The 18527-nt window shown below is 44.3% G+C and overlaps 1 protein-coding gene across 3 annotated transcripts in view; it reads right to left on the bottom strand.

The window, feature by feature from the left end:
- LOC144733920 (microtubule organization protein AKNA-like) overlaps window positions 1–18168 on the bottom strand; it is a 68082-nt gene extending 49914 nt beyond the window's left edge. The window contains exons 1-3 of one of the 3 annotated variants that reach the window (XM_078615934.1): window positions 17948–18168; window positions 3065–3321; window positions 1099–1276 (exon numbers count right to left, since the gene is read on the bottom strand). In XM_078615934.1, coding sequence (XP_078472060.1) covers window positions 1099–1276; window positions 3065–3175 — 289 coding nt within the window. In that variant the 5' untranslated portion in view covers window positions 3176–3321; window positions 17948–18168. Of the gene's footprint in view, window positions 1–1098; window positions 1277–3064; window positions 3322–11557; window positions 11819–17947 lie in introns of those variants that run through there. The other 2 variants (XM_078615935.1, XM_078615933.1) reach the window with 2 other exon arrangements.
- Between the last annotated feature and the right edge of the window lie 359 nt (window positions 18169–18527).

The following is an 18527-nucleotide window of genomic DNA, read 5'->3' as shown; positions in this document are numbered from 1 at the left end:
CTGCTTCTGCTAATCCCCGCTCCTGCCCTCCCAGCTATGACCAGGCCTGCGTCTACCCCTATCACTACCACTACTCCTATGCCAACCCCAACCCCTCCTTAACCTCTCCCACCTGTTCTCCTAAGTGTCACCATAACTACACCACCACTTTGAATAACCCCATATTTTATCTCAACTCCCATCGTCTTATGTACAATTGTATAATCGCTGTAAAGTGCATTGGAACAAGGTGAGATAGAAATCTATGTAAGATAATAAAAGAAAATAATTTGTACGTTTGGAATTCATGGTGCAAGGCCTACCCGAAGGTGCTGTTGAGTATGGTCTGCAATACTGGTAGTTATATCCAGATAATCCTAATATTAATTGATGTTCTATATTGTTTTAAAATACTTTTAAAATATAATTTTTAATAAGTTAAAATGGAGTTTGTCACTTAAGGTTGGCCTATTCGATGTGAATCTTAAAGAATTTAGACGACTTTGTTAATTCACTGCTGCATGAATGCATTCCCCATTCCATGTTGGTCAAATATTATTTTACCAACAAAATACTCCGGTGGCATAAGTATCTCCACTGATGCGCGTTCATTTTATTGGCAAAGTAGCTCTTGCCATAAAAAAATGTGCAATATCCAATGGTCACGAATGGACATGAGCACTGGAGCAAAGGAGCCATTTGGATTTGACCTTTGTTCACTAAAGGTTAAGTTGCAGCCCTGCAATTACTCGCTGATGTTACTGCTGGCAGAAGAGCCTCCACTCAAGAGCATTTTGGTCTATTTGTCCACGCTGGCCAGACGTCTTGGAAAAGGTGAGAGTACCCACACTTTACCGCACCGCACGCAATCTGCAAATAAACTAACCATGGTCTCCCCAACAAACCCCTAGATGGACAGAAGCGGGTGTGGGGGAAATTTAATAAACTTGCACCATTATTTCAACTGCCATGCCAAGAGACTAAACTGATGACCAGTGGATTTCAAGTTTAGCGTGCTCGCCATTACACAGCATCCACAACGTAAATCAGTCAAAAACAAAACACGACGTTTTCCTCCACCCCACCGCCCTCCCCTTTAATTTCACACGTGGTACTTACCATTCTGTGCAGGAGGGCCCCACGAATTTGCCGAGTCTGGGATGTCACTGGCCGTGAGGCTCGGCTCGTCGGTATAAAAGTCTCCGTCGTACCCGTGCTTGGATGGGTCGCCATCTGGCAGCTCATCACCAGGTGTATAAAATTCCTCAATGCCATCATCTCCCCTGTCAAGCACCCTCTGTGTGAAACAAAGCATGTTTTTACGTAAGAGTACATGTCAAAACAACAACAGCAACAACAGCATACATGCTGTTTTGTGGCGAAATCCAGGCGTGATATTTTTTTCACAATCAAATTAGAAATGAATGTTTCTCGTGTGCATGAAATGACAACGGTAATTGCCTATGCCAATGGAAGCCACTTATTATCAAGCTGCTAAGACCATAAAACGTGCATGACAATAAGGTGAGATGCCAATGAATGCTGAACAAAAATCTCAGCACTTTAGATTTGCCTCTTTTCTCATCTCATGTTCTCACCCGCGAAGAACACACATGCCCTCTACTGGACAGAGTGCTAAATGAACACGTGTTTTTGCGAGGTGAGCTTGAATTTTGTTCAGCCAAAAATAATCATCATTTAAATATCCAGTTTCACTCACATGCTAGGTACACTGCACAGTGGATATTTCCACATGTACGGAACCTTGTGTCAGTCCGCTGCTGGATGAGGACCTCACCACGCTGTCTGTCGGTCGTGGAGGTTATCTGACCATACTTCACCACGCCGCTCAGGATGGGTCGGTGAAGGCAGGCAGCGAAGACGTGATAATAACATCGAAGCACATTACACCACATCGCAACAATGTATTTTGACACACAGCCCTCTGCTGCCCCACCACGTAGCTCCACAGCAGCCTGATGGCACCCTGTTTGTACATGGTGGTGGTGGCCCATCAAAGCACCATCCAGCCTTCGCACTGCTTAGCTGCTGAGATACGCTGGGATTGGTGGTATTATGAATGGTTTGACCACAAGAAAGTGGAATTTTATAAATTGGTAAATATATAAAATAACAACCTAAGAATATTGGTATTTTATGAACTCGCTCCATTTTCTTCACACAGTTTAACACGGAACTGTTCCCCTTATCGCCCGCACACTACTCGCCATAGCTGTGTTTATCTGACATTTACACTGACGACACAGCTTGCCTGAAGGCATGTTTTTGTGTTTGTTTGTTTGTGTCTTTCTCCACTTCTGCCCCTGGAGTATTGCGACACATTTTGTACGTTCAAAAAAATATTGTTCGGGGTGGGGGAGGGAGGAATACAACCAAACGGTAAGAATCGATTATCCTGGGATCGAATGTGTGGTAAGTGGCTTCTTCCACTTCATATTGTCTGGAATGCCTTTCCGCACAGTCCCTCTTGAACTCCAGGCTTAAGACCTTTCATGTGTTTCTCTTTCGCCTCTGACGAGTGACATCTCCACTACGTAACGACCTCCCGCCCATTTTTCCCAGCTCTCCTCTCCCTCTTACCGATCATCGATGTTTACCCTGGCGGTGTGGCCTCTACCATTGAAACGACCCACACAAGTGGTCACAATGAGACCCTTCATAAATGCAATGCGTTATTGCCCCATAGTATTACGAGAACATTATGAATTCTAAAATAATAGGGTCAAGCTCTGCAATTGTTTGCTCACACCATTTCTGGCAAAACAGAAGCCACTAGAGGGAGCCCAAGAGAGCCCCTCAAGAACGTAATTTAGCCTATTCCTTCACCGCTGGTCCGTCATCTTGAAGATAGGTGGAAGTACCCACACTTCACTCCATCACACACTGCCAAATCAAACCGGCGACCCCTGGATTGCGAGTCTGGTCTACGCAAACATTGTACCAACCATTCCATTCCCTTCAAATAGCGGGGTGCGTTCCTTTTAAACAGCGGCGCGATCATTTAAATAACACGTGCATCCAATGTAAAATAACATTTAGACAGAGAAAAAAAACAACAACACACGTTTTGATACTCAAACTCGTCGGGGAACTGCGCCATTCGGATGATGCCGTTCTCATCCATCTCCTCCAGGACGCTTCGTTCCACCTCGGCGTCAGACGAGCGGGCAGACATCGCCGTCGCGTGCACGAGGGGCGCTCCGAATCCACCGCCGCCCTTCGTTATGGCAACGTTCGCCCCATGCCCAACGCGCCCCCGCGCTGTTCCAGTGGCGGCCCCCTCGAAGCACGTGGCTCAAGCAGAGCGCACAACAACTTCGTCTGTAAGAAAAGGAGGCACAGATTGAGACGCGCGGTGTCGTATTGCAGAGCTGATGGTGCGGTGGCTTGCGCACTGAGCTGACACGCCGGCCACCCGAGTTCGAATCCAAGGCGCAGCTCCTCACATCAGTGGCAAGCGATGATGTCCGCATAAACCTTCACATCATAGTGGGCTTGACAAAGTGCCTGTAAAATTAGTATTAATAATAAACGCGTCTGTTGCTCCCAACAACCTGGATTCAATTCAAAACCAGGTACAACCTCAAGGGCAGGTGGCATCTAAATCTGGCTTGTTCTTCCCTTTGGTCAACTCAGCTTAAAATACGTACCAGGCACAAGAATAACTAATTGTTTGGTTTGGGGAGGCCTTAATGATTTGGTGGATGGAGGATGGCTATAGTTTTTGGTTTATATAGAAAACAGTTTCGCATCTGGAACTTTACACAACTGCATTGGGGGAGAGAGAAATACCGTGATGACAGAAAGTGATAAGAGAGAATGTGATGTGAGAAAGTGGTGAAATGAAAAGGATGAAATAAAATAATTATGCGCAGCAGCGTCATGATTTAAGGTAAGTTAATTTATGAAGTGTGATTCTTTAATATTTATTTAAATTTACGTTACGCTTATTCTAACCAATGTTGATGTATTTGTGTTATGATAAATTGCATTATTTAACAGCGTATGTATTTATTCAACGTAATTCATTCAAGATACGTTTGCATAGGCCAATATCATTATCCGCCAAATTTGCTATGTTCACGAGCATCTCCGGAACGTATCCGTCGTGAATAACCAGGGAAGTGTCGTGTCGAAAATGCATGGGGCATACACGGACTCAAACTGCCTATTTCTCTCTCTAAAATTGACCAGGCTCTCATAGGTCCATTCGCTTGTTCTCTCCCCCGGCCGCTTCGGGGTGGATTTCCACACAACTCTCTCATAGACATGCTAATTTCTCTGCTCCAGCAGACCCACCTCCCCCCCTCTCTCTATTTAAGGCCACGACACAGAGGCATTGGATCTCTGTGTATATTATGTTGTGTGTCTCTCTCTGTGTGTCTCTGTGTTGTCTCTCTCTGCTTGTGTGTCTGTCTGTGTGTCTCCGTGTCTGTGTTTTGTCTCTCTCTCAAATTTAGTTCTACCTGATGACGACTGCTTGTGTTGCAATCGAAACGTCGTATTCTATTATTTAATTTATTTTCCTTCTTCGTGAATTTACCGAAAGAACCAAAGATTAATTCCTGCAGTCACGAAAGCTTAAAATCAAGTTTGATTAAAGTAACTACTAATTGGTATGGCGATATGAAAACTTTTTAAAACACTCACTATGGCTTGTCATTATGTGGTCTAAAGAGGTAACATTCATAATCATAATCAAATGCAATGTGACATTATAGTACAATAAACTACCGTCATTATGAATAATTCTCCACTCGTTAGCATTCTTTCAATGCTGCCATGTTGATTGAAAGAATGCTGTCAGCCCATCTGTCAGCAATGTCTTGCACTTTTAATTTCACACACAAACTTCTGCATTGTACTTCCCACTACCCCGCCTGACGATACATCCGATGCAATTTCTTTCAACAAACGGTAATTAACAGCGAATGCACAAGAGGCTTGTTTTGCCACGAAGATGTTAACAACAAATGCAACAATGTGTACACACGCAGATACCCCGTCTCCCCGTAGAATTAAACTCACTTTAAACAAACCAGACCCATCCTATTGCTGCCGATTAAACAGATTTGCATTTAATGATTTGTCAATCGCAATTAGTATAACAGCATTGCATTGCTCAACACAATCACAGTGGATATAGTCACGGGTTTATGGATGGTAGATGATCCCCTCATGGTTTAGCACTTCAACTCGCGTGTACAAAATAGCAAATAAGTGGCATAACACTTACGCACAAATAAATTACACGTTTGGCAAGCTAAATAAAAACATAAACAGAATTATATTCTTGGTTATTTCTGTAAAGTCACGTAGAAGGGAAATAATAAAAATATAAAACAATACAAATTCTCACGACGTTTCGACTGCAACACAAGCAATCATCATCAGGTGATGATGATTGCTTGTGTTGCATGATGATTGCTTGTGTGGCAGTCGAAACGTCGTGAGAATGTTTTTTTATTATTTCCCTTCTACTTGACTTTACCGAAAGAACCAAGAATATGAATCCCTGCAGTCACGAAAGCTTTAAATCAAAATATTAACAGAATTCTAAATATGTTTAAGTTTTAATCGGATAAAAGTGAATGATGCATATTAATTTCGACCTTTTTGCTATGCATTTGTATTAGTATTGGCAGGTTTGTGTGAAGGATACATGTAAAATAATAATGCACAGCTCTTTGATAATCCACTTCTAGATGAAGGCCCCCACCCATGTTATCTCGGTTATGGAGATTGTTGACTATAAACTTACGTACACTATTTTTTTTTATTTTACCAGGCAAGGCCCACTGAGTTTATATACCGTAGCCCTTTTTTAGAAGTGACCTGGCCACAAATGATAGCTCACGAAATGGCTCATCACGTGGAAATTGACAGCAGCCGAATATTCTATAAACGCATGTTCCTAAATGTGGAGGGAAAATATGGAGAGCCTGGAGGAAAATCCATGCGACCACGGGGAGAACATGCAAACTCCAAATAAACAGCAGGCGTCAGGATCGGGATCGAACCCACGACCTCCTGCATAACAGGCGAGGTAGTTAACATCTCGCCACTGCGGCTCCCCTATACTTCACCAGGCTGGTCAGTGTGGATTGGTTAAGGGAGCAAATTCAGATATTGCTCGCCACTGGTATTGGCCATGGCTGGGATCAAGCTCATGCATATGTTCCTTTGCATAAACAGCTCTTGACCTATACAAATTCCTATTCCAGGTCCCGCTGCTCAATATTTACAAGTATTCCTTTACTACGTACATAAAAAGGGCATCTAAATGTTTAATCGAATGTGCAACTTGCCGCTTGCAGAAACCAGGAGCATGGTCATGGAGAAAATGTAAATTAGTGGACATAACTAACATTTAAAAAACTCTTTTTTTATATTACCAAGTAAGGCCCACTGAGCTATATAGCTGTTTTTCAGAAGCGACCTGGTCACAAGTGAAAGCCCAACGGAGTGGCTTATGTGGAAATGTATAGCAGCCAAATACGCGAAACATGCCGTCCCTAATCTGCAAGGCAGTTTAAATCATTGGCTATTATTTAATCCAGTAACGGAGACACAGTCTTCCCAATTACAACATCACACGTTGTTCACTACGAATTATACAGCGGTTCTGCTGAGCCCTAGCAACGCAGCAGTGTCGTGCAGTCGGCAATGCACCTGGGATATTTACCTGTCTCATGTGACCTTGCTCCCAACTCCACATCTGCTGGGAAGCACTGTATGATAGTAAGAGTGAAAAAAATCCTAAAATACAGGGTATACAAATATCCCCCGTATTGCCATCCATATAGAATGTTGCTGGCAAGTGCTGTTTGTGAGCACCTATAAAGAGCAGGCACGGTCCACATGTGGCTGGTTGTAGCCAGAACCATGTCCCAGTTAATACACTTAACGATACAAAGGTAAAGGTGCAGCCCTGGCATTAATTGCTCAAAGCCCGCCTCGAGGGTATGGTTTGCGTACTCTTCCACGCTGTCCAGACAACCCTCTTAGAAGAGTTGAGAGCACCCACATATCACCCCACCACGCGCGACCTGACAATCGAGCAGTCTTCTTCTTCCGTATGGCTGCTGTAGATGCAGATCAACAACTACAGTACAAAAACGAAAGGGATGTGTTATTGTTTCATTTCAACATTGCCCTACAAAAGCCTCCTCTCCAAGCAACGAGCAGGCACACAACGCGATGGGTGGAATCTTCTTTTACTTTCTGAGTTCCCTGTCACAGTAAGCGACTGAAATCTTGACTAAGTCTAGATTAGTTAAAGCCAGCAACAGGGCTCATCTTAATACCAGAATCAATGAGCTATTTTTAACCAACCCCCACCTCCGTCCTAGCTGCTGCTTCGCACTGTATGAGCTGAGAGAGGCTTTGTCGAATTAAGTGTTAAGTGCCACTTTTGGAACTGTCACTTGTGTGCGAGCCAGCAGTGAATTATTGGTATCACTCACCGCTGATTCTAGCCATGGCCGGGATTCGAACTAAAGTTCGCTGGGTTCATAGCATAGTGCCTGAATCTGGTTCCACTGCTCTACAGCATCAATGATATTGTTCCTTTCTCATATTCAGGAATTCTAGATGTGAAGCTTTCGTGACTGCAAGGTTAGGTTTTTTCGGCAAAGTCACATAGGTAAAAATAAATAATAATAAATAATAATAGAAATAAAAATAAAATTATAAATTGTGATTTATAATTCGTGATTTATAAATTTTATTTCTATTTCTATTATTATTTTTATTATTATTTATTTTTATCTACGTGACTTTACCGAAAAAACCTAAGCGTATATTCAGGAATTTCTCCCCGAGTCTCAATACCCTTTCAACAAAGCACTACATCAGGGTGTTTGGCCAGTTCCCCATTGTGTGCATGCACATGGCAGGATCGCCATGGTGGCGAGGTGTTAACTACCTCGCCTGGTATACAGGAGGTCGTGGGTGCAAACCCGACCCTGACACCCGCAAATTTGGAATTTTCACGTTCTCCCCGTGGTCGCGTGGATTTTTCTCCGGGTTCTACAGTTTTTCACTCCATATTTAGAAACATTCGATACGAATACAGGTAGTCCCCGACTTACGATGGAGATGCGTTACGACGACCCCATCGTAAGTCAAAAATATCGTAAGTCGAAGATGGCCTAGCCTACCCAGGAGTCTTAAAGAATGGTGATAATTTAGCAAAAACAGAGCAATTTACAGTACCGTACTGTATAAACTATATGCGTCCCAACGTACAGTATCGTACCTCGTACGCTGCTGCGTTTGCCTGCCGCGCGAAATGTGAAATATTTGACAATTTTGTCGTATCGCTATCGCCATCGTAAGATCGAAATATCGTAAGTCGGACCGTCGTAAGTCGGGGACTACCTGTATATGGGTGATATACATTTCCACACGGTAACCCACTTCGTTGAGCTATTATGTGTGGTCAGGTCGCTTCTAAAAACGAGCTACAGTATATAGCTCAGTGGGCCTTACCTGGTTGAAATAAAAATAAAAGTTTCGTTTAATCTAAAACTTAAGTACCCATGGAAAATCCACACATGCGGGAGTGGAAGTCGGGGGGGATAAAGTGTTAAGCTGCATATCCAACTTACTGGGGACTGGGGTATATAGTAAGCAGCAGAGGTGTGGACTCGAGTCATGTGACTTGGACTCGAGTCAGACTCGAGTCATGAATTTGATGACTTGCGACTCGACTTGGACTTGCATAACAATGACTTTGTCCCACCTATGAGATGTGGACTCGAGTCATGTGACTTGGACTCGAGTCAGACTCGAGTCATGAATTTGATGACTTGCGACTCGACTTGGACTTGCATAACAATGACTTTGTCCCACCTCTGGTAAGCAGACATGTAAACATACGTAAAATATGTTACACCAAGCACAAATAGGTTACTGGATAGAAAATAAGTACAAACTGCTTTAGAAGTGAGCAAATGTGAAAGGTCAAATTGGTGAACTTCTGTCCAAAACGACAGTTACACTGTGAGCTTAGCCACTGGTTGTGGACGGCTGACTGGTCAGGATGGATACGAGAAGGTGGGGTGCGTGGTGTTGTTACTGTACAGTGGACAACAATTTGCACGTCCAGATCGTGAACATCCTGAAGACCTCGCAGCAGTCCGAGAGTTTGACAGTCCCCAAGATGGAATTCGTGGACGAATTATGGGCCCAATGCAGCGGTGATCCAATTTTCTTACGCTGCAAACCAATAGTTACATCAAAGTCTTCGACCACAGACATCGTAAATTGGAGCCACACGCCTGAATGCCTTATGTGACTAGCAACACGCCTAAAAGCAGCACGGCTAACGAGGCCTCTGAATAGTACATCTGCACAGGGGCTCGCCTTCATTTTGAGAGCAAACAAGGTTCTTCACTGCCCGTGCAGTGTGTGAAGATCCAGCATGGTGGATACAACGTGGGTAACCATGCCAGCATTCACGCCCACAAAGGAATGTGCTTGCCTCCTTTAAACATGCTAAAGCTGCTCTAGAATACTAGTAAAAGTTTTTAGCATAAATTACGCGATCAATTTAAAGCTAGTGGCATGTCCTGGTTGACTTGTCCAATTTTACAACAACAAAAACCCACAACGATACGAAATTGCCAAAAATGTGTCTTTTTCATACAGTGCGGTATTACTTTATGAATGTAAAGGTTACCAACAATTGTGTAATTAATTCCAGTGAATGGTATACAGTGCTGCAGAGTACACGGAATTATAAAACGCTGCCCGTGTGCATGCAGAATGATTGCTGTAATAATACAGCACACGGTACGAGTCGAGTACGTCTCACCAGTTGGAAAATAGTGGGCTACTGTGTAACTCTGGCCCGTTTTAAATCATAGTTACACTTGCCTGGACTTGTCTGTGTGTTTGCACAGTCTTTGCATTGGAATGGAAGTGGCCCTTACAAACTAAACACTGGCAACAGCATGAAAGGCACTGTGTTTGTAAAGTATGGACCAGGCATGCAGAACATGCAAAAAACTTTTTGCACCATATGCAATATGGGGCAGAAGGTGCTAGAAAGCTCACTTAATACACAACATTGAATAACTGGTCTGCAGGATGTGGCTCAGTGAGTCAGTACCGTATTGTATACAAACACTAGTCGCCTGAAATGTTTTGAAGGCTGTACATACATTACTTATCTGGTTGGATGGAACAGAGGCAAGAACGCTTCAGTAACAATCAAAAGATTTGAATCAAAAGGTTTCTGGTTCAAATCCGAGTTGGGGGTCAACTCAGTCCATCATCTACTTATGAGGATCACTATTTGCCCTTTTCCACTGTTCAAATAAGCCGTACTGGGTCAAAACCGAGCCAAGCCCAGCATTGCTGAGGAGGTGCCAGGTGTTTGTTCCACTGCAAAACCCGAGCCGTGCCATCAGCGAATGAGTCGTAACACACATATATGATGCGGTGACGCTGTTTCAGTCGTGCTGACGCAATGAACGCGTTATGAGACCCATCCCTGGCCCTGCTTGGCTCCGAGTCAGATTTGGATGTCTTGTGAAGCCAGCGTAGCATGGTTTGGTTCTGGCTCAGCGCAGACAATAGCCAGTGGAAAGCCACCCTTACTGCGAGGCTCAACTTAGATGTGCCAGACAAATAGGGGTATTTGTGGGAAGTTAACAGATACAGACCCCCAGCACAGTAATTCGGAATTTCCACAACTGGCTGAGGATCACCAACTGAGATTAGCACTGCTGAATGCTCATTTGATCATGGAAAGTGTGATTTTAACACACTGCAGTACAGTATATCAATTAAAAAAACATTTAACGTTCAAATTACATACATCGAAGTGTGTCCATTTGAGACTGTATTATTTATTGTATTTTTACACACACGATATGCATTACGTTTATGAAAATAACACAATACATTCAAAACATGTAAACTATGTTATTTTAAAAAAAATCTACATTTACTACGTGAGGCAAAGAAAAACAATCGATTAATTTAATCATGACCCATTTCTCAAATAATGATACTTGATTAATCCCGAGTGGGTGTGAATCATTGCATGCCTTTTTTAATACTTCTCAGCCCTAATGCTTAAGCGCATTAGTTCCATCTGCCCCTCTGTCTGTAAAAAGGGGTGCACACATTAACTCTCGTGACGTTGATCCAATGTGAGCAAAACTTAAGTATAAAGTTGGGTTTCCACCCTGGAGAACACCGGCTAAATTGATCTCAACGTTCTCCACAGGCTCTCCTGGAGTACCGCTATCCAAGCCCCTTTTGTCTCATGTCATGGCTTACGGACGTGCTGCTTCCTGCACGCCTGACCCTAATAGTGCCACGATCATCGTCCATTAAATACTGACGGACAAACGCACGTTGGGATTTGTTACAAAACCCATGCTTGTTTCATACGTATGTTCCAGTTGAGTACTTAACAATTGTACATTACTGTATAGTAATTGCACTTGCATTACAATATTCCTGAAACCTATTGACTGTTATACATATTCATGCAGTAGTATATAGCAGTACTGATAGTATCACAGAAGCAGTAACTTACATAAGTGGCTTACTTTTTGCCTGGAACGTTCCGTTTTCTTGTACAACCGTTATCTGGCAGATATTGCTTAACATGACAAGCCTTACCATCACTTTAATCCACCCAAAGAAAATGCTTCATTTATTGAACGGTAGAGTGTACGCACTAAATTTTTTACGAGACACTACCACTGTAAGTGGCGTTTGTAAATTTCACAACGGATGCGGAACACATAGCTCTTTCCTCCACCAAAATTGAGGAAGACAAGTGGCATTATGGTCAAGGCACAGGAAGTGTGCTGGACGATTTTTCGCAGTTACCCATAACGCCACAGTACTGAGTCAGTCCTGTAGCGTCACGGAGGGGGGGGGGGGGGAAACTCAGATCCCATTTTAATTATAATATTAAAGTAAAAAATTGCCAGTACAATATGTATCACCAGTGGTGGCTTTTCCTGAACGTTTGCCAATTCAAATAAACCTGAAATCAAAAAGATGTTTCCACGTTGCATCCGTTTTCAATGCAGTGAATGACCATAGACGTATCGGCTCAGCTATAAAAAATAGTTTCAAGATTGTTTGAAGTTGACTGTTCTTATGCCTCCACCCTCCCACTTATAAACAAGGTCACACTGCCAGGTTGCATTGCAGCAGACATCTACTGCACATCTGTGAAAAAGAGCTGTATAGCTAATCGGATTTCTCCAGTATCGTCTGATTATCTGCGTGCCTTTTACCCACAGCTCCTAATATCCGTGGGGGCTGTTTGGTCTGCACCATTAGTCTTACTATTGTCCACATTCTATCCCATCCTGCACCGTGGAGCCGCTTCACATTATCCACAATTTTATTATCCAGGAGTTATCCGGAAAATGTAGCCTATTATTTGTTGGTTATTTGCATTTTGTCGCGCATAAGTGGAATACATTTTCGGATGACATTGCGGGCATTAGGATCCGCCATATAGACGTGGAAATTATTTCGTATCCTACGTCGCCAACCGTGCTGATCGGAGGCGCGATATTCGTCCCCCAAATCACCTCGGGAAAGAGAAGTTATATTCTATTTAACACGTAGGGCTTTCGCGACCAATATTATTCATAATAAACGTTTTTGGGTTAGATCGCGTTATTTATAAATGTGTCGTAACCCTCCACCACCCGACACGGCCAATCAGCAAAAAGTGTCACGTTGACAAAAGAGAAATAGTTCACTACTTTGGCCCACCGGTGTGTTGAAGCGTGAATCCACAACATTTACATTTTTTGAGTGCGAATTGCCCGATGATGCTGGATGTAATTACCAGCGAAACGTCGTACTCAAAAATTGTCATGTTGTGGATTCACTCTTCAACACACCGGTGTGGAGCTAAAGTAGTGAACTATTTGTCTTTTGTCAACGTGACACTTTTTTGCTGATTGACCGTGTCGGATGGTGGAGGGTTACGACACATTTATAAATAACGCGATCTAACCCAAAAACGTTTATTATGAATTATACTCTATTGTATGACACTGTACCATGATCCTATGACCAGTAGCAGCTAACTCCCTTGATCAACTGAAACTATATCCCTCTTCAAAGAATAGCCCATGAATATTGAGTCTTGTGAATGTGTGTAACATATGTTATTCACGACGTGTGGTGATGAATAACTTAGTGTACTTGTGTATTTGATTATTCCTAACAATCTATCTGTACAGTTGACAAATGCTTTAAAGATCTCATTACAGATGTGTTAAAACTCCCTCAATAGTTATAGGAAGACGATACTTGAACACAAGGTAATTTGTAATACGTTTGGTATCTGGTTATTTGCCAGTTTTTAAAAGTTCCAGGGAAATCCTGCATGCATAACAAATACTGTATACAGTCACCATGTCAACATCCACTGAAAGGAAATTGGAATGACTTTTTGTATTGAACACAAACGCCAATGATTATACATAACAGTACACTATACAAAAGCAGCACATTCCATTCTCCACATGATGTGTTGTACTTTAGTATGTCTGTGGGTAAGGCTCTTAATGACCGTAACAATGTCTTTACTTGTGGGATATACAGTATGTACTTGATAGAAAAAAATTTGATTTGGCCAGTAAAGACACAAGCATAATGGGACAGAGCAGTGGCATAAACATCTGAAGAATATTTTACTCCAAATACCATTCAAAAAAGTAAACAAGTTAAAGGTACAGCCCCTCAAGTTGCGTGCTCATGAAAGGCAGTGCAATTGCAAGTAATAATACAAAGTGTTTTATTCTACCAGCCACAAATATGTAAGAATGCCCTATATTTAGCCAAGAATGCCTCTCACCAAACCTCAAAACGATTTTCTTCACGAGGATCCTCGCTCAAGGGATATTTACTACCATGAGCCAAGAATGTCTGTGTCCCGCGCATGACGTCACTCCACGTCGGCCAGCCCCCCTCAATAATACTCATGAGCAGGTGACGTCACTCCACATGAACAGCCCCCCTCATTAATACTCATGAACAGGTGACGTCCTCCAAATGGACACCCCCCACCATTAATATTCATTAGTGGGTGACGTCACTCCACATGGGGGGGGCGAGGCGCCTCCTCCCCCCCTCCTCGGCGTCAACTTACAACCCTCACTACAAAGGCAGAACCCTCACGTCACGCGATCTCCGTAAAGCTGTTGAGACATCAAAGTAAAGAGGACGTCATGATGAACAAGGGATTATAACCTTAAAATGAAATAAGTCTGTGTCACCGCCGCCTTACAAATTGCACACAAATTGATGCAATGAATATCACGTCGCGATCTGCTTTTCGCTTGCAAGTTTCAAATTTACTGCAATACACCCGTCCTTGGACGGGCAAAAGGCGAGTTTGATATAAGGGAAAAACCGGAGTACCAGAAAAAAATCATGCGCATGAGGAGATACCACTCAACGCTCTGCTCAGAACCCTTCAACGATTCATTGCTGTAATGCAATGGATTCTGGCCATATCAAAGCCCAAGTCTCCCATCCAAGTACTAACCAAGCCTTAACTTTGCTTATCTTCTGAGATCTTAGTGATCAGGCACATTCAGGGTGATTTAGTCTTAGGTTCGGCCACATGACTAATTGAGTGTCCAGTGAATGCCAAGGAATAGTTTTACAATTCACATTGCTGGCTGAACAAGGTTATAAACACAATATAATTGTGTTTTTGGATATGAATAACCATAATCATAATATATCATATCAGCCATAACCAGTGCAGTGCTGGATGAAGGCCTCACAAAGCCTTCAGCCTCTTTCATGCTCTTGTCATGCAACAATATATTTATATACAAATGCTTATCCCTTGGCATTTCAGGGTCAGTGATTATATAATTTGCTGCATTACTGAGTTATACACAAGCATTGGTGTCTATGTGGCACCATGACATGACTGTACACGCCACTGAGTGTGCTCGGTGGCACGTATACAGTACGTACACCATGTAGTAATGTACACGACAATGACAGAAACATTGTGCAAACGCGAATGGATGTGTGGATTTTAACAAAGAGCTTGGTTATCAGTTGCCACGCACACGTGGGCTCAGCGAATTGACCTGACGATAAATAACACGGTGACGTTGATGATCACAGTGCGGGATGAGGGCCTCGCCATGCCACGTGAGCTGCTGGGATTAGTTGCCCATACTTCACCGCACCGGTCAACGTGGGTTGGTAGAGCCGAGGAGTAAAGAGCGATACTGTCATGAATTTCGCTGCACCGCCCTCTGCTTGCCCCACACGCAAGCACAGCGCCACAGCCACTTACAAGAAACTGCCATGCACATGGCCACCTATCCAAGCACTATCCAAGCTCAACCCCACTTAGCATTGATGGGATCTGTGCATTCTTGGCCATTTGATCAAAGGCTATACAGTAATGCATTAGAAGAGCTAAATTTAATGTTGTGGCCAATCCCACATATAATGTCATACGGCAAATTTACCTGTATATTATAGTTACTACTACTGTATTGCAATATATTTACCTGCACATTTTAGGCACAATTGTACACCACACGATTATGCCAAAATATATATATATATCAGTTTGAAAATGTGAAAAACTATATTGTCTTGTTTGTATAGGTCTGGCAGCACTGAAGAAATAATACAACCAAAAATCTAAACAGCGCGCAGTTCAGGTGACCGGAGCACATCTCCTGTTACTGCCAGTGTCAGGGAAAATCTGAAACCACCAGGACCCATTCACATCTGTAAACTAAGAGCATAGGGCATATGACCGTGCATGCATTCAATGCATTATAATAAAAGCAGGGCTTGTCACAGACGAGCATTCCAGGCTTTAACTTGATACAAAATAATCCCATTTCAGTGTGTCCGGCGAAACGACACTGTGCAGTATGACATAACTCGCAAATGTCTTTACGCAGTACCGTGGCTCACAGTGGTATTTCTTTAAATGCTTTTTCTGAAGTAAATATGAAGTGCATTTTGTATTTTTAAGACTAAAATTTCATGAATACAACTTCCATCTATAACAATGTACGTGTATTATAACAATTGCCAAACAATTTGTACCCTAACACCAAACAAACATATTCCATATGTGGGATAAGGACAGTCGTAATTGTAATTGAGCAATAATACTTAATGTGTGCCATTTATTTATCCTGTGAAGCCTCGACTGAGCTCAAGACTTTTTTTATAACGGTTCGATTCCCAGCCTTGGCTAACCAGTGGTGATCAATAACTGGGCAACCCCGATCCTCACTCACCTTCACCGACCAGCAAGATAAACAATCGTCAAACAACCTCCACGGTCTACATGGCGTGGAGACGAAGCCTCCATCCAGGAGTGAAAGTACAGGGGGTCTGAACGATAAGCGTCACGTCGAACATGCCAAACGTTGCCTCACGTGTATGTCGTGGCAAGACAGGGCACGTGAGGCGCCGTGGGGCACACGCCCAGTTGCCAAGTAAAATCTGCCACACACACACAGACACTCACTCAGATGGAGCTGTCCAGGCTAAGCTCCGGAAAAAAAATATTCAACCCCTGTCAGAGGTAGGGGGCAGGTGTCTGGGGATTTGTGGGGGTGGGGGTGGGTGCCAGGATAATGTCATGAAAGATTAAGCCCTGTAAATGTCCATATAAAACCCAATGCACATGTACGGTTACGTTTTGCTAATCCACTGGCTGGATGGATGGTCTCCTCTCCACGCCGTGCGGGTCGTGGTGGGGAGCGGGCTATTTGACCATACTTCACCACGTTAGTAAGTGCGGACTTGGTGTTGGCAGAGGCGCAAGGAACGATTCAGATCTCGCTCCCCACTGACGTTTGTTATCAGCCACGTCCGGACCGGCCACTCGAACTCAGGTTAGTCCACAAGGCAGTGGTCCCGCTAGCTGCTGCATCGCCACTCCCCCCAGGCACGTAGTAGGAACACAGAAATAACAAAAGCAACGGTGATGATGGCCATGCTTAGGATGGCATTAGATGCGAAAGAAGTTCAACATTCATACGTAGGATTGTCCCATGCTGTCAAACCATACAGTAGTCCCCGCTCGCCTATTTAACCGTGCGGTCATGCATGGTGATGAGTCTATGATGCCAGCAGTATCCAGGCTCAAACCTGCTGAACTTCCGAGATCAGACACATTCCGGGTTGATTTTCTCCAAAACCAGATAACCATGATCACCACCATCATCTCTTTTCCTCCAAGTTCCTAAACACGGTGTAAACTTTCTCAACTCGGGACACGTACTGCACGTGCAGGTGTCACGCAAGCTCGTGCCCATTCTACAAACACGACGAGTGGCGATGTTTGTTGCTTGCCGCTCTGGGGCCTCCTCCTTGCTGCGTGTGTCACACCGCGCTCACCGACACCGCGCGGTCTTTTAAATCGTCAACGTCAAGTCGTGATGAACGTAAATCCGTGCGAATTGTCCACGCTGCTGATACACACACACACAAGATAAAGATCCCCCGTGTAGCCTTAACAGATTGTAGGGGCAAGTGCTGTTAGCGAGCAGCACCTATGAAGGCCGGCACGGCACACGAGGGGGTGGGTGGCCAGCTCCACGCCCGGCCGCCTTTGTCTCCCCAGTGGCGATGTTTGCTATGCACCACACCAGGTACTAATTTGAGGCCGAGTCGATCTAGGCGAGGCCCAGGGACCGGTTCAGATAATCGTGACCGGTGTTGGGCCGTGAGCGGGAATGGAACTCTGGGTTCGTAGCGCAGCGCGCTAACCACTGCACCACCGCTCCCCACACAGTCCGCGCAACCGCATCGCGACTCCACCGAAAGTCACAAAGAGTCGTCGACAGCGTGAGGACGACGACGACGGTGGCGGCGTCTTCGTCGTCTTCGTCGCCTCGTCACCCACCACCATCACAGCTGTGCATCTGGGAAACGTTTTACTCACCAGAGGATTCAGACCCGCGCGATCACCATCCTCATCCTCCTGCTCCTGCTGCTATGAAAACTCTTTCGATCGCGATAACGCTGCCTCGGATTCCCTTCGATTGATTGATTGACGACGACGACGACGACGATACTAATAATAATGGTTAATTAAAATCACCAAGATGTGAACTTTCTGAGTCTGCGGCTGAGAGTGAGTGGAGGCTGCGTGCGCGTTGTTTGGCTGCGCGCGACAGCGCCGGTTGCCGTGGCGACGAGACGCGGGGCACCCTCCCCGCTCCTTACAGGGGGCCTCTAGCAGCCTCACCACTCAGCCCACCACTCACCACACTCCACCACTCAGCTCACCCACACTCAGCTCACCACTCAGCTCACCACTCACCACACTCCACCACTCAGCCCACCACTCACCACTCAGCTCACCACACTCCACAACTCACCACACTCCACAACTCACCACTCAGCTCACCACTCAACTCACCACTCAGCTCACCCACACTCAGCTCAACACACTCAGCTCACCACTCACCACACTCAGCTCACCACTCAGCTCACCACTCAGCTCACCACTCACCACACTC

The sequence above is a fragment of the Lampetra planeri genome, chromosome 49, assembly GCF_965212315.1.
Source record: "Lampetra planeri chromosome 49, kcLamPlan1.2.h2, whole genome shotgun sequence".
NCBI lineage: Eukaryota > Metazoa > Chordata > Hyperoartia > Petromyzontiformes > Petromyzontidae > Lampetra > Lampetra planeri.
The sequence above is the reverse complement of the archived record's forward strand: the minus strand, read 5'-3'. Positions and strand labels throughout refer to the sequence as shown.